This window comes from Sapajus apella, unplaced genomic scaffold (assembly GCF_009761245.1).
Source record: "Sapajus apella isolate SASKATOON/1434 unplaced genomic scaffold, GSC_monkey_1.0 scaffold97, whole genome shotgun sequence".
NCBI lineage: Eukaryota > Metazoa > Chordata > Mammalia > Primates > Cebidae > Sapajus > Sapajus apella.
The window spans coordinates 3,728,150-3,743,712 of NW_022437037.1; the positions used below are offsets into that span (position 1 = coordinate 3,728,150).

Here is a 15,563-nt window from a genome sequence, read left to right on the forward strand (position 1 = left end):
TTTTTTTTTTTTTTTTTTTTTTTTTTTTTTGAGACGGAGTTTCACTCTTGTTACCCAGGTTGGAGTGCAATGGCGCGATCTCGGCTCACCGCAACCTCCGCGTCCTGGGTTCAGGCAATTCTCCTGCCTCAGCCTCCTGAGTAACTGGGATTACAGGCACGCGCCACCAGGCCCAGCTAATTTTTTTTTTTTTTGTATTTTTAGTAGAGACGGGGTTTCACCATGTTGACCAGGATGGTCTCGATCTCTTGACCTCGTGATCCACCCGCCTCGGCCTCCCAAAGTACTGGGATTACAGGTGTGAGCCACCGCGCCCGGCCGAAACCGTGTCTTTACTAAAAGTACAAAAAATTAGTCAGGTGTGGTGGTGCACACATATAATCTCAGCTGCTTGGGAGGCTGAGGCAGGAGAATTGCTTGAACCTGGGAGGTAGAGCTGCAGTGAGCTGAGATTGTACCATGGCACTCTAGCCTGGGTGACAGAGCAAGGCTATCTCAAGAAAAAAAAAAGAAAAAGAAAAACTAAAATAAGCACCTATTTTGTCCAAAATGTATCTTTGCTATTGATGAGTTGGATTGAACTGTTTACCCCCAAATTCTGGCTATTCTTTTGCTCCTCAATAAAGAGAAGGATACAGCTCCCTGGATTTGCTGTGGCCGTCCAAGCACTTGAGGGTGAATTCATTCACATATACAGTATGAGACTTTTTTGAACAGCCAATGCCCTAAGGAGTTGAATGAAGCACACTTGATATCTAAACTGTTTCCTGTGCTTCTTTAGGTGCTCATGGAAACAACCTCATTGCTGTTCTAGCCAAATATATCTACCACAAACATGACCCTGCTTTGCCACGTCTTGCTATTCAGCTGCTGAAACGTCTGGCCACGGTAGGGTCCTACTTCATGTACACATATTGTTTATATGAGGGTGTTTTTTTGCCTGATTATAAAAGACATGCTCAGGCCAGGTGCAGCGGCTCACGCCTGTATGTGATTCCAGCACTTTGGGAGGCCAGGGTGGGAGGATCACTTGAGCCCAGGAGTTCAAGACCAGCCTGGGGCACATAGTGAGACCCCATCTCTAATATAGAAAGAAGGAGAAAAAAGACATGCTAATCGTAAAATATTTATTTAAATGTTACAAATAGATGTAACATAGAAAGTTAAGATGCCCTATGACCTCCTTATTCCAAGAATCCCTGTGGGCAGGAGGATATGCCCTTATTCCAGATTTCTTTCTCTCTTTCTTCTCTTTTTTCTTTTCATTTCTCTTCTCTTTCTTTTTTTCTTTCTTTCCTTTTTGAAATAGGGTCTGGCTATGTCTCCCAGGCTGTGCTTCAGATTGCTTATCTGTTTTCTTGTATTAAAAAAAGTATTGGTCAGCAGTGGCTCACGCTTGTAATCCCAGCACTTGGGGTGGCCGAGGCAGGTGGATCATGAGATCAGGAGTTGAAGACCAGCCTGGCCAAGATGGTAAAACCCCGTCTCTGCTAAAAATACAAAAATTAGCCAGGTGCAGTGGTAGGTACCTGTAATCCCAGCTACTCAGCAGGCTGAGGCAAAGTATTTGGGGCTGGCACAGTGGCTCACACCTGTAATCCCAGCACTTTGGGAGGCCGAGGTGGGTGGACTGCCTGAGCTCAGGAGTTTGAAACCAGCCTGGGCAACAGGGTGAAACACCATCTCTACTAAAATACAAAAAACTAGCTGGGTGTGGTGGCATGTGCCTGTAGTCCCAGCTACTCAGGAGACTGAGGCAGGAGAATTGCTTGAACCTGGGAGGTGGAGGTTGCAGTGAGCCAAGATCATGCCATTGCACTCCAGCCGGGCAACAGAGCGAGACTCCATCTCCAAAAAAAAGAAAAAATAGTATTTGATAGTATTTGGGTGTGTACTTCGGTTCTTTACGAAAGTAGGATTCCTGGTACTGTTTTTTTAAATAGTCTTCACTGTGTCACCCAGGCTGGAGTGCGGTGGCACCATCTCACCGCAGCTTCCACCTCCCAGGTTCTTGCGATTCTTTTGTCTCAGCCTCCCAGGTTTCTGGGATTCTAGGCACCCACCACAATGCCCAGTTAATTTTTTATATTTTTAGTAGGGATGGGGTTTTACCATGTTGGACAGCCTGGTCTCAAACTCCTGACCTCAAGTGATCTACCTGCCTCCGCCTTGCAATGTGTTGGAATTACAGGCGTGAGCCACTGTGCCTAGCCCCTGGTACTATTTTATGACTGGCTTCCTTCACTTGATACCACATCGAGCACTCTCACTACATGGGCATATTTGGACTTCCTTCATTGTTTTTCTTTTTTTCTTTTTTAAATTTTGACTTCCTTCATTCTTTTTAATGTTTGCATATTATACCCTAGAATGGATGTACCCTGATTTATTTCGGCTACTTTCCGTCTTTCACTATTACAAGCAATGTTGCAGTGAACATTATCCCTACAACTCTGTAACATTTGTATTCAGTTCCAAAGGTTTAGGTAGGTATAAATGAACATGATAATTTTTATTAGATACTTCTAAATTACCTTACAAAAAACATTGTAACCATTTATACTTCTGACACCAAGTCTTATATCCTTACCGTGAGGGCTTCATCATTGTTTCAGTCTTTGCCAATCTAATAGGCAAAAAATATTTCACTTTTCAGTTTGTGTTTATTTAACCATGAGGAAGGTTGAGCATTTCTTTTTATTGATTACTGTCTCTCCTGTGAATTTGGGGGCATCTCATGCTTGTTTGGGGTGAAGTCCCTTTTGGCCCAGAGATGTCTGGATGCTTCCCCATCTGGCAATTTTCTGGGAACTCTTCAGTGCCCTTCTGCAGGAGCCTATTGAGGTTTCTGTGGAAGCAGAGCTCTAAGCCTATATGTTCCGATCTCCACCAGGTGGCCCCAATGTCAGTGTATGCTTGTCTGGGCAATGATGCGGCTGCCATTCGTGATGCCTTCCTGACCCGTCTGCAGAGCAGGATTGAGGACATGCGCATCAAAGTCATGATTCTTGAGTTCCTCACAGTTGCAGTAGAGACCCAGCCAGGCCTCATTGAACTGTTTCTGAACCTGGAGGTGAAGGATGGCAGTGATGGCTCGAAGGTAAGCCTGTACCTGGGATGAAGCTGGGATTTGGCTCCCTGGGAGGCAGATGCTGGGCTCTGCAAATGTAGCTGCTGGCAGTGGCTGTGGAACTGAACTCCTCCCTGTCCCTTTTTGCAGGAATTCAGCCTTGGGGCATGGAGCTGTCTCCATGCAGTGCTGGAGTTGATTGATTCCCAACAGCAAGATCGATACTGGTGCCCACCCCTGCTGCATCGGGCCGCCATTGCCTTTTTGCATGCTTTGTGGCAGGACCGGAGGGACAGTGCCATGCTGGTCCTCCGGACCAAGTAAGTCGGCCTCTGGGAGAAGTTTCATTGTTCTGGTCTATAAAATGGTAGTAACAATAGCTCTTATTCCAGAGGTTTGTTGTGACTGGTGAATGGGAATAAGAGTGCTTAGTGCCTGGTTCTCTTTCTAATGCTACTATCAGCACTAAGGATCTTTAAATATTAAGCACTTGGAAGGTTCAACTGCTTTTGTGTTTCTGCCTTTTGCTAACCAGCCACTTCAAAACCCATTATTTTTGAGAAACACTAGTGCAGGAGAGAGTGGTTTGCCCAAGCCACTGGATTGAATGAAACATTCTATTCTGTTGGACCTGTTGGCACAAAGGGAAGGAGTGTTAAATGGCTAAATTTGGGAGTCTGCTGTTTTATTTCCCTCCCTCCTCTTTGTGGGGCTTCAGGGAATTTACAATAGAAAAATCTTTTAAGAGTTTTTGTTGCTCAACTCTATATAAGGCACAAGTGTGATTCATAAGAAGAAAATGTAATTTTATCTGTGTTATACAGGAACAGTTGATTTATCAGACACATATTAGGATTGAGACTGGTCAAATATGAAGTGACCACCAAAAGGAGCTTAAGAGGGGAGAAAAGGACTGAGAGAGAGAAAAAGTATGATTGCCAACATTTATTTCCTTTTTAGACCCAAGTTTTGGGAAAATTTAACCAGTCCGCTGTTTGGAACCCTTTCTCCTCCCTCTGAAACATCAGAGGTAAGCTGTGGCAGAGGGCAGGATGGTGGCTACAAGTCCCTGGGAGGAAAGGCTGGGCTGTGAGATGGGGCCATAGACAATGATACCTCCCCTAATTAAACAACAGAATGTTCTCTTCACTAGAAACTTCTTTCTCAGGGAAGTACCTACCTTCTGTCCCTTTGATGTCTTGCTTTGGGAAGAAAAATGGTTTGTGTTGTTTGTGTTGGTGGCTCTCTGGTCTTCTCCATTCAGCTGGAGACTTGTGGACCTGACGCTTCTGCTCTTGCAAGTCAGGCCATTCACCTTCCACAGTGGTTGTACTAGCTTGTTCTGCAAGTATTGGGCCCCTGCTCTGTTCACTGTTGGATATACTGGGGGAGATCAGTGATCAGAGATGCAACCATTGCCTGTTCTGCTCTCTCTCTCCACAGCCTAGCATCCTGGAAACCTGTGCCCTAATCATGAAGATAATTTGCTTGGAGATATACTATGTAGTTAAGTGAGTCCTTTCCCCTCTTGAGATTTTAACTGAAGGTTGGGGGAGTGGGAGTTGGTGGCCTACCACTGGGTACATGGCTGCAAGAGCCTGGGCAGAGGAGAGAAGTGGTTTGGAACCATTCATGGAGGGCCAGTGAGCTGTGTCCCTGACCAATCCACCAATGGCATTTATGATTGTCAGAAAGAGTTACTGTGAAGCAAACTCCATGTGACTGGGATTTTATGGAGGAGGAATCCTGGAAAGGCCTCAGCCCAATCCACACATTGGAGGTGTCCTGGAGCCGTCTGTCTTTAAGCCCATGCGAGGATGTTTTCTCTGCCTCAACAAGGGTCTGTACCCATTATATTCTGTCTGCTTTCAAAACCTAACTGGAGGTTTTGTTTTTCTTGACACTGTAGGGGTTCATTAGACCAGTCATTAAAAGATACCCTCAAGAGATTTTCTGGAGAGAAACGCTTTGCATACTGGTCAGGGTATGTCAAGTCATTGGCAGTTCACATGGCCGAAACAGAAGGCAGCAGCTGCACCTCCTTGTTAGAGTATCAGATGCTGGTGTCTGCCTGGAGGATGCTTCTCATCATTGCCACCACTCATGTAAGACCCTTTTTGGGGAGAGTTTCCAATTTGCTACCTTAGCAATAATGTGTTGAGATGCCTAAAAGATACAGCTCCTTGTGAGGAAGAATTAATCAGGATTTATCCCTGAGAGCTAAACTGTAATTGGTTCTGTGCTGAGAGATTGGAGCTGTGGGGTATTTGAGGGTGTTGGGTCCAAGAGATCATTAAGAAGAGTTCAGATGAATGATTTGAAATCCTTTCAGAGTTCCTAAAGCCTTCTGTACCTCCCTTGGGCCTTGGCTGGGTCTCAGGTGCTCCCTGGCTGCATCTGCCTCTTGTGCAAAGGCATAACTATCTTCTTTGCTGTGTGCCTTGTAGATGCTAGGTCAATAAATACTTGTTGACTAGTCAGCAGGGAGCTGTGACAGCTGCAGCAGCACCCTCTCTAAAAAGCAGTTTTTCATTGGTTCTAAAAATTGTATTTCCTGGTCTTAGATAAAGAATAGAGGCCATTGTCTCTGTACTGTGTCTACTGAGAGTTGATTTTGAGAGAGAGAGAGAGAGAGATAACATTTGGAAGAAATGCATTGTTCTTGGCTTTTTTGTGGTTTGACACCATCATGCTGTATCATAAGGACTGGGTATTGAAGTGTTCTTCCCTGGGATATCCAGATTAATCTTTTGACTTCATGAACCACATCAGCTTGATAGATGCCTCCTTGTTTTAAGCATCTCCTACATCTGTGAGATTTGTTGCCTAGTGCCAGATTGCCCAGGTGTTTGGAGCTTTTAGCCTAGAAGGGGCAGGTGTATGGATACTCTTGCTGTGGCATAGTGGTTTTGGACCCCTGAGACTCCATACACACTTAAAAGCTCAGCCGTCTTTGGGAATGGTTGATTCCCCAGGGTATAACCTTTATGTCACCTGCCTTTTAGGCCCCAGTTAGGCAGCAGTTCTTGAATTGTAGCTCCGAAAATTCCACCGTCCTCTTTCCCCCAAGGAAACCTATCTGACTCTCTCTCTCTCTCTCTCATCTGTCTACCCATAAAAAAGAAAAGAAAAAAGAGAGAAAGAAACCTAAGTCCAGGATGGTGATCACCCATTTGTTCTCATGTCATTAGTGGAATGCTTCCAGGCATGGGGATACAGCAGTGAATAGGCAGATAAGATCTTTGATCTCATATGATGGGGGAGGTAAATTATAAACAAATTCACCAATAAAAAATATAGTTTCAGATAGTGATAATTTGCTGTGACAGAAATTATTAAGGTGCTGTGGTAATGAACACATGAGAGAGGAGTAGTCATGGTGACCCGCTCTGAGTGGTGATGTCACAGCTGAGAGCTGAGTGTGTGAAGAAACCTTCCAGGTAGAGAGCCTGTGGAGGAGAGAAGTCTAGGCAGATGGACTTGCAAGTGCAAAGTTCCAGCAGTGGAAGGAGCTTGATAGATTTCCAAAAGAGGCAAGCAGGGCTGGACTAGAGTGTGTACAGTTGGGACTGATACTACAGTCAGCTGGACCAGATCCTGTGCGGTCTTTGAACCATGTTGAAGAGTTTGGTTTGCGTTTCCCGGGCACTGAGAAGCCTGTAAAGGATTCTAAGCAGAGGGAAGACAGAGTCACAAAGAGGAGGTGAACCTGGGCTTGATTCTGACCATATCTAAGCATCAACAGAGGAATAGCAGGGCCTTCAAGACCTGTTTTACTTTATTTTTTAGAGGACAGGATCTCACTCTATTGTCCAGGTTGGAGTGCAGTGGTACAATCATGAGTCACTGCAGCCTCCACTTCCTGGGCTCAAATGATCTTCCCTCCTCAGCCTCCCAAGTAGCTGGGACGACAGGCATGTATCACCATACCCAGCTAATTAAAAAAATATTTTTGTTGTTGAGATAGGGTTTCATCATGCTGCCCAGGCTATAAGCCCTATTTTAAATCAGGGAGACTGATTTGCCAATGACAAATTACCTAACAGAGGACCCCACATTTGTTGGCTTCTAAAATTCTGGGGAATTTTCCCAGCTAAACCCTTTTTCTATTCCTTTGCAGGCAGATATAATGCACCTGACTGACCCTGTGGTGCGTCGCCAGCTCTTTCTTGATGTGCTTGATGGAACCAAAGCGTTAGTAAGTGTGTCTGGGAGATTTCTCATTCCTCCCAGGGAGGCTGTCTTTGAAGTCAAACAGCAGAGCTCATGACTGCCAGCCAGTCGCACAAATGGTCGGGTCACAGGCTCAGGTTGGCCTGGGAGGCCTGAGGCTGCAGTGGATCAGATGATCTCAGATTGCTGCTGCTGCCATGCCATCCCTGGCCTCTCCCCCTCCACTCTACCCCTGTGAGCTCACTGCTCAGGAAGAAAAGCAGCGAGACCGGAAGTGCCCTGTGGATGGCATGCGAATCTTGCCACTGTGTCTGCGCACAGGAGGCCAGACTTCTGACTGGTGCTGTCTCCCTTCAGCTCCTAGTTCCAGCCTCAGTGAACTGCCTCCGCCTCGGTTCCATGAAGTGCACTCTGCTGCTTATCCTCCTCCGGCAGTGGAAGAGGTAAGGCCGTGCCAGCAGAGGCAGGTCCAAGGCCAGAGCCTTGTCAGTGCCTGCTTGCCCACCTGAAGGGGGAGAACTAGTGGGAGGAAGCTGGGCTGGCTTTCCATCTTGAGGAATGGGAGTGATAGGAGATGAGGCAGACTGGTGGGTGTCCTGAGATGGAGCAGGGCAGTGTGTGGCCTTTTATGAGACATTTTGTCTCCCTCTCCACCCTGTATTCTTTTTTTTTCTTTTTTTGAGGCAGAGTCTTACTCTGTTGCCCAGGCTGGAGTGCAGTTGGCACAATATCGGCTCACTGCAACCTCCGCCTCCCAGGTTCAAGTGATTCTTGAGCCTGAGTTCCCTAGTAACTGGGATTACAAGCGTGTGCCACCACGCCTGGCTAATTTTTGTATTTTTAGTAGAGATGGGATTTCACCATGTTGGCCAGGCTGGTCTCAAACTCCTGACATCAGGTGATCTCCCCACCTCGGCCTCCCAAAGAGCTGGGATTATAGGCATGAGCCACCATGCCCAGCCCACCCTGTATTCTTTTCAGAGAGTTAGGTTCTGTGGATGAAATCCTTGGACCCTTGACGGAGATCCTGGAGGGAGTGCTGCAGGCCGACCAGCAACTCATGGAGAAGACCAAGGCCAAGGTGTTTTCAGCATTCATCACAGTGCTGCAGATGAAGGAGATGAGAGGTGAGGGGCAGAGGCGGGGGGAGCAGCAGCTGCTGACAGCCAGCCGGGTGGGGATTCCACCAGCTTAGAATCACACGTTTCTCCTGGGACTCTTGAGTTTCCAATCTTGGAATTCTTACCTCAGGAAAGCTATTTTTTCCCCCACCTGTCTCTCCTCCCTCTCCTACTGGACAGAGGCTCTCCCATGTAGCACCCTACTACATTCCTAGCCCCCTGCCTAGGAAGGAAACTTTGGTGTACAGTGAGAGTTGGCCTGGTAAGCATGACAGTGTCCCTCCCTGTCTACTCTGCAGTAAATGACATCCCCCAGTACTCCCAGCTGGTGCTAAATGTCTGTGAAACCCTCCAAGAGGAAGTGATTGCACTCTTTGACCAGACCCGCCACAGCCTGGCATCAGGCAGTGCCACAGAGGACAAGGACAGCATGGAGACAGATGACTGCTCTCGGCCCCGGCACAAGGACCAGCGTGATGGGGTGAGAGTGTGCCCTAGAAGACCATCTGTCCTTTCCACTGCCCACCAGCTCTGTGCCTGACTCGGGGGGTAACTGGTGAGCAAGACAGAGAGTGGCTGCACTTCTGGAGTTCACAGCCTGGTGGGAAATGTTAATAGATCAGACACTGCAGAAAAGCAGAGGAAGCCTCTTGTGACCAGTACTGCAGGAGAGAAGTGCAGGGCGGACTTACAGTCTCGTCTCTAACCTGATCTGGGACTTAGGTGCCTTTTCAGCAATGACTTGGGGATCGTAGCTGCGGCAAATGAAGATGCAGGGAAGATTTGGGCAGTGAGAAGAGCCCCTGGCCGGCTGTGGTTAGAATTGTCCAGTAACCTGAAGAAAAGCTAGCGCTAGCATAGGAAAGTGAGGACCGAGGAGCTGAGGCTGGATGATGGCAGCTTCATCAGGGTCCTTGATTTGGATCCAAAGCAAAATAGGAAGTGATGTCAGGCTTTTAAGCAGGGGAGAAAACTGATCTGATTTTTACTCTAGAAAAATCATTGTGGACTTACACTCCAGGCCTCAAGCCATCCTCCCAGTTCAGCCTCCCAAAGTGTTGGGATTACAGGCCTGCCCAAGAAAGATCACTCTGGATGCGGTATCAAATAGTATTTTTCAAACTGTGGGGTCATGACCTATTAGGGAGTCTTAAAATTAGCACATTTTGTTACAGCCAGCATTGTTTAAAATGAAGTAGAATAAAATGTTTAAGAAAATATCACTGTGTCTTGTGTGAGGTAGGTATTATTAGTGAAAACCTGTAAACATGTACCTGAGGGTATAGTCTCAGAAGTCTTTAGTACTGTGGGTCATGGCCAGAAAGAAGTCTGAAAGGCCAGATAGGAAGATAGATTAGAGAGGATGGAGAAGGACCACTTAGGAGGTGGTTGCAGTAGCAAAGCAAGAGGTGGTGTCAGGCAGGGCCAGAGAGGTCCCTCAGACTCCATTGGCAGAGTTGGTTAGAGTGTCCAACGTGAGACAAGAGGTGGCATTGACAAGGGTGGTGGCAGTGTGAAAGAGCCAGTTTAGGGTTGGTCATTAGCGTGGCTGGAGTTGTTGCCTGTTCATTGAGAGCTGGATACAGGAGAGGGGCAGGGTGGGAGAGAGTGTGCATTTTGTGTCACTGAAGCTCACTTGGAGATGTGTATAACCAAGAAGGTCTTGGGCAACCAGGCCCACAGCTGCTTGTCATCGTCCTCTTCCTCTGCGTTTTACTCATCTTTGCCCCTGGGCCCCGGCAGGTGTGTGTCCTAGGCCTCCACCTGGCCAAGGAGCTGTGTGAGGCAGATGAGGACGGTGACTCCTGGCTGCAGGCGACCCGCAGGCTCCCCATCCTGCCCACCCTCCTCACCACCCTGGAGGTGAGCCTTCGTATGAAGCAGAACCTGCATTTCACTGAGGCCGCATTTCACCTGCTCCTCACCCTGGCTCGCACTCAGCAGGTAGGAGGCCAACCCAAAGGCAGGAGGGAGCGTCCTTGCTTGTGCTGGCAGGGATCGGGGGGCTGACAATCCCTGAAGCTACGGTCTAGCCTGAGAGCCCTACCTGCCCTGGGCAAGGCAGGGGCAGGCTCCATCTCATTCCCTGTCTTTCCCTTCTCACAGGGAGCCACAGCAGTGGCTGGAGCTGGCATCACCCAGAGCATTTGTTTGCCCCTTCTGAGTGTGTACCAGCTGAGCACCAATGGCACAGCACAGGTGAGTGTCAGGAGCTTGCCAGGAGGCCTGGCGTGGCCAACCTACAGTTCCAGTTGAAAAGTGTCCTCCCCTGCCTTTCCCTGGAAGTTGCATTCCTCTTCATGGCCTAATACACTGATGGTGAGGAATCTTCCCTGCCCCCAGGTGGATCTCTAGCAAGAGAAACTCACCACTAAAAAGGCACCACCTGGCCTTTGTGCACTACCTCTGGGAGATGGGATGGATTCTTCCTGTTGCAGGAGTGAGGAGGACTAAACCAGATTGAGAACACAAGGCCTCTAGCCAAGGCAGCTGTCATCTCCTGTCATTCCTAAAGACAGTGTGTCATTGTGATCTCTCCACCCCTGCCCCACCAGACTAGGACTGGGAGAAGGGAGGCGGGTGGTGTGGGGGCTTGAGGGGGCCTCAGCACCCTGCCCTCTGTGTCCCTTGGTTATTTCTAGTTTAACAGATGCCTCCTAATTCCAAAAGAGTAGTCATCTGAACCTCTCACTCTCATAAGAGTCATTAAGTATTTGGTCATCTAGCCCAGCTACCCCTTAGAGGAAGCATGTGGGGTCCAGAGCAGGGCAGTGACATGTCCAGATTCACATGGCTAGTGAGTGGCAGATTTGAGCCTGGAACCTTGGATCTTGTGTCTGCCTGGTGCTCTTCCTTGCATCTGCTGGCCTTGGCCCCTGGTCGCCAGGCAGTGGCTGTGTCTATTCTGAGAGATCCTTTCCTCCCTTAGCTGCTGTACTGCAGGGAGGCCCTGCCTGTCAGCAGCGTTCCTCAGCTTGTCTGCTGTTTGTGTCTTAGACACCTGGTGCCTCTCGGAAGTCCCTGGACGCCCCCTCTTGGCCAGGAGTCTACCGCCTGTCCATGTCCTTGATGGAGCGGCTGCTCAAAACTCTGCGCTACAATTTCCTGACCGAGGCCCTGGACTTCGTGGGTGTCCACCAAGAGCGGACCTTACAGGTGAGGGGCTGCCTATATCACAGGGTGAGAGTCTAAGGTAAAAAAGGTTCTGGGCCATTCATGGGACAGGTGGGTGTGGAGCCTCGGCCTCAGTAGCAGGGGGGGTGTCGATGCCTTCATTTCTGAGATGCTCTCAGTACTCTGCTGGCTCACTGGCCAGCCAGTCTGCTGAGAGATGAGAACAGTCTTGGGTCAGAATCCTCGTTGTACCACTAACCATTTCTTGTGTTGCCACCTCAGCATTTGGGAGCCTAGAACGTTTCCTCTCCACAGGAGGGCAGGTGTGGGTATGTCAGGCCCTGCAGCCAACCCCATCCTTCCCTGATGTCTCCTTTCCTCCCAGTGCCTCAATGCAGTGAGGACAGTGCAGAGTCTGGCCTGCCTGGAGGAGGCGGACCACACCGTGGGCTTTATTCTGCAGCTCTCCAACTTCATGAAGGAGTGGCACTTCCACCTGCCTCAGCTCATGCGTGATATCCAGGTGGGGGCCTCAGATGGTGTGTTGGAGTCTGGCGTAATGCTTGGAGGCAGGGAGGCTGTGAGCTCTCACTGGGGCACCCCTAGTGAATTGCAGGATGTTCCTGAAGGTGGGCTTTTCACTTGGGGAGCACAGGGTTTGGTGTCATGTGTTTACTCTGGCTAAATGTTTCCTTCCATAGTCAAGGGCAGCCATGTAGTTAATTAAGAACTTGGACTTTATCGGTTAGACCTTGGTTCAGATACCTTAAGAATACAGCTGGGGCTCGGCATGGTGGCTCACGCCTATAATCCCAGCACTTTGGGAGGCCGAGGCGGGCGAATCACCTGAGGTCAGGAGTTTGAGGTCAGCCTGGCCAACGTGATGAAACCCCATCTCTACTAAAAATGCAAAAATTAGTCGTGTGTGGTGGCACATGCCTGTAGTCCCAGCTACTCGTGAGGCTGAGGCGGGAGAGTTGCATGAACCCAGGAGGCAGAGGTTGCATTGAGCCAAAATTGAACCACCGCTCTCCAGCCTGGGCAACAGAGGGAGACTCTGTCTCAAAAAACAAACCAAACCAAACCACACCACACCTGGAGCTGGGAAGCAGCTGGAGAAGGGGTGGGAAAGAAGACGAGCTCCAGGCAGGCGTCTCTCATCTGCTGGTTTGTATGACCTTGGCCAAGTCACTATACCACAATTTGTAAGCTTTTATTCTTTTCCTGAGAAATGGAATCAGCTGTAATCCTCATCTTCTTTATTTTAGGACCTTAAAATATACCAGGCACCTAGCTGGGTCCCAGGGCAACAGTCCAGTCCTGAGCCCTGCTGGCCCCTGAGTACTTGGCGGCTGTAAGGGCTTTAAGCGGAAGAGTGGCCAAGGGAGCATGAGGGAGGGAGGGAAGAGCAGCAGTGAGAGGAGCGCGTGGGTGTTACGTGGAGAGCTGCTGGGTTGACCTAGTTGGGTGGCTGGGCTGCTGTCAAGAGAATCCCTTCATATCCCTGCTGTGTCTCTGCCAGGTCAACCTGGGTTACCTGTGCCAGGCATGCACCTCCCTCCTGCACAGCCGAAAGATGCTGCAGCATTACTTACAGGTACGCGTCCTGCGCCGTGAGGGCCTGGGATACCTCACTCTGGCATTCCCAGCTCCACCTTCATTTCTTGACTCTCCCCAGAACAAAAATGGGGATGGCCTCCCCTCGGCTGTTGCCCAGCGAGTCCAGAGGCCACCGTCTGCTGCTTCTGCTGCCCCTTCTTCCTCTTCCTCCTCCTCCAAGCAGCCTGCCACTGACACAGAGGCATCAGAGCAGCGGGCCTTGCACACAGTTCAGTATGGCCTTCTCAAGATCCTCAGCAGGACATTGGCAGCGCTGCGCCACTTCACCCCGGATGTCTGCCAGATCCTGCTAGATCAGGTACTGGCCGTCACAGGTTCAGCACCACTTCCCCTAACAGCTCTGCTCTGCTGTGCACAGAGAGCTACCTGGGGCCTTAACTGGGTCCTTGGTGGCTCTTGTCTTGCAGTCCCTGGACCTTGCTGAATACAACTTCCTGTTTGCCCTGAGCTTTACCACTCCCACCTTTGACTCCGAAGTGGCCCCCTCCTTCGGGACCCTTCTGGCCACAGTGAATGTGGCCCTCAACATGCTTGGAGAGGTAAGTTGGTGCTGTCAGCTGCTGTCCTCTCCCCCAGCTCCCACTTCCCAGCCAACCTTGGGCATGGTACCTAGCCTCCTGAGCCTGCCCCTCTCCATAAACTAAATATGATAGCACCCTGAGAATTACTGTGAGGATGAAATGAGCTAACTGATGGGATCTGCGTAGTACAGGACATGGTAGTAGGAAGCTGTCAGTAAGTGGGGCTGTTACTGTTGTCTTAGTTTTTTACCCTTGCTTCTCCTCAGCTGGACAAGAAAAAGGAGCCTCTCACCCAGGCAGTGGGGCTCAGCACACAGGCAGAAGGGACCAGGACGTTAAAGTAAGCCCTTTTTGTAGGATTTGATAAGGGGCTGGGGCAGTCATGGGCTCACGACTCTCTTGGCTAAGTGGCTTGCCCCTGCCAGCCTGGCCCTCTGCAGCAGTGCCAAAAACCTGCCTCTCCTCCTAGGTCTCTCCTGATGTTTACCATGGAAAACTGCTTCTACCTGCTCATCTCCCAGGCAATGCGGTACCTTAGGGACCCAGCTGTGCACCCCCGGGACAAACAGCGGATGAAGCAGGAGCTCAGCTCTGAGCTGGTACGGATGGATACGGAGGGCTGGTTGGAGGGGGCTAAGCCAGTAGGGCCAGAGCCCTGTGGGGTCCTGCCTGGCATTCCCCAAGGCTTGGGAACAGTGCCTAGATGTGCTGAGCCTCATCAGCTGGTTTTTTTTCTTGTAGAGCACGCTGCTCTCCAGCCTCTCACGCTACTTCCGCCGGGGAGCCCCCAGCTCCCCTGCCACTGGGGTCCTCCCCTCACCACAGGGAAAGTCCACCTCTCTCTCCAAAGCCAGCCCTGAGAGTCAGGAGCCTCTGATCCAGCTGGTGCAGGCATTTGTCCGGCACGTGCAAAGATAGGGTAGTGCTGTGTGCCCACCTACCCTCTCCAGCCCACCCTGCACCCTGAGCAGTAGGGGTGCTGCCAGCTGCCAGGGCCTATACGATGGTGGGCACCTCGTCACCCCCTTCCCCAGTAGTCACGACTCGAACTACCTGCCCGCTGACGTTATTTTTATAATAGATCAAGAGGTCAACAGCAGGCGTGGGGAGCCGAGTCTTCTGTGCTCAGGCCCTCACGCTGCAGACGCCCCCTAGAGGAGCATTCCTGCCCTTCCAGCATTCCCTGCAGCACAGCCGGACGTGACAGGCAGCAGCCCAGGAGAGGCTCTATGCACGGATTTCAAAATCTGTTTTCCACGCTCTGTCCTTACAATTTTTTGGTAATACTGTGGTCTATTTATACAAATATTAAAATCCTGTTTATAGACAGCTGTGATATTTAACCTCAAAGCCCATGGATGACAACCTGGCTCTCAGAACCTAGAAAACTCCCCTGGCCAGGCAACTGGGAGTGGAGCTGTGGCTCAGGGGAGGCAGGGTATTGACTGATGGCCAACTCAGCATCCCTCATTCCTGTCCTTGGGCTGAAGGTTGCTGGGAGGTGGTGTCAGCTGTTCCCTTCCTTGGCCTGCCCTGGTCCTGTCTCGGGTCCTGCTTTTGTCCGTCCAGTGGGCTGAGCTCATTCCTGGGTGTAGCCTTTCTTGAAGCTCTGTGCCTTCCTATTTCTAGCCCTATACCCCTGTCATCCCCCCATCCCATCTTCAGGAGCCCCAACAGTGGGGCCTGCTAGCTGTTGGCCTTCTCAGGACTGGTCAGAATCTTAGATCCTGCTAGGGGTCATCTAAAACACAGCCACCACTTAGGACTTCTAGAATCAGGCTGGCCTGAGCTTCAGTTCCTGCTCGGCCGCTTGCCTGCTGTGGTCCCTTGAGGTGATTGTCTTGCTGGTGATCTCCTTCCCTCATCTGTGAAATGTGGACAGTGAGGATGGCATGAGAACCCATGGCACCAGGACATTTTGCTGGGCAAAATGCCTGACCTGCA

The 15,563-nt window shown here is 50.1% G+C and overlaps 1 protein-coding gene across 1 annotated transcript in view; it reads left to right on the forward strand.

Annotated features, from left to right (window-relative positions):
- Nucleotides 1-14,948, forward strand: part of NUP188 (nucleoporin 188) — a 58,421-nt gene extending 43,473 nt beyond the window's left edge. The window contains exons 25-44 of the mRNA XM_032257524.1: nt 782-888; nt 2,894-3,100; nt 3,221-3,390; nt 4,031-4,100; nt 4,514-4,581; nt 4,980-5,175; nt 7,191-7,268; nt 7,601-7,686; nt 8,225-8,370; nt 8,664-8,845; nt 10,108-10,308; nt 10,471-10,563; nt 11,362-11,520; nt 11,864-12,001; nt 13,001-13,075; nt 13,157-13,396; nt 13,506-13,637; nt 13,886-13,959; nt 14,089-14,218; nt 14,361-14,948. Coding sequence (XP_032113415.1) covers nt 782-888; nt 2,894-3,100; nt 3,221-3,390; nt 4,031-4,100; nt 4,514-4,581; nt 4,980-5,175; nt 7,191-7,268; nt 7,601-7,686; nt 8,225-8,370; nt 8,664-8,845; nt 10,108-10,308; nt 10,471-10,563; nt 11,362-11,520; nt 11,864-12,001; nt 13,001-13,075; nt 13,157-13,396; nt 13,506-13,637; nt 13,886-13,959; nt 14,089-14,218; nt 14,361-14,537 — 2,729 coding nt within the window. The 3' untranslated portion in view covers nt 14,538-14,948. The remainder of the gene's footprint in view (nt 1-781; nt 889-2,893; nt 3,101-3,220; nt 3,391-4,030; nt 4,101-4,513; nt 4,582-4,979; nt 5,176-7,190; nt 7,269-7,600; nt 7,687-8,224; nt 8,371-8,663; nt 8,846-10,107; nt 10,309-10,470; nt 10,564-11,361; nt 11,521-11,863; nt 12,002-13,000; nt 13,076-13,156; nt 13,397-13,505; nt 13,638-13,885; nt 13,960-14,088; nt 14,219-14,360) is intronic.
- Nucleotides 14,949-15,563: the final 615 nt, after the last annotated feature.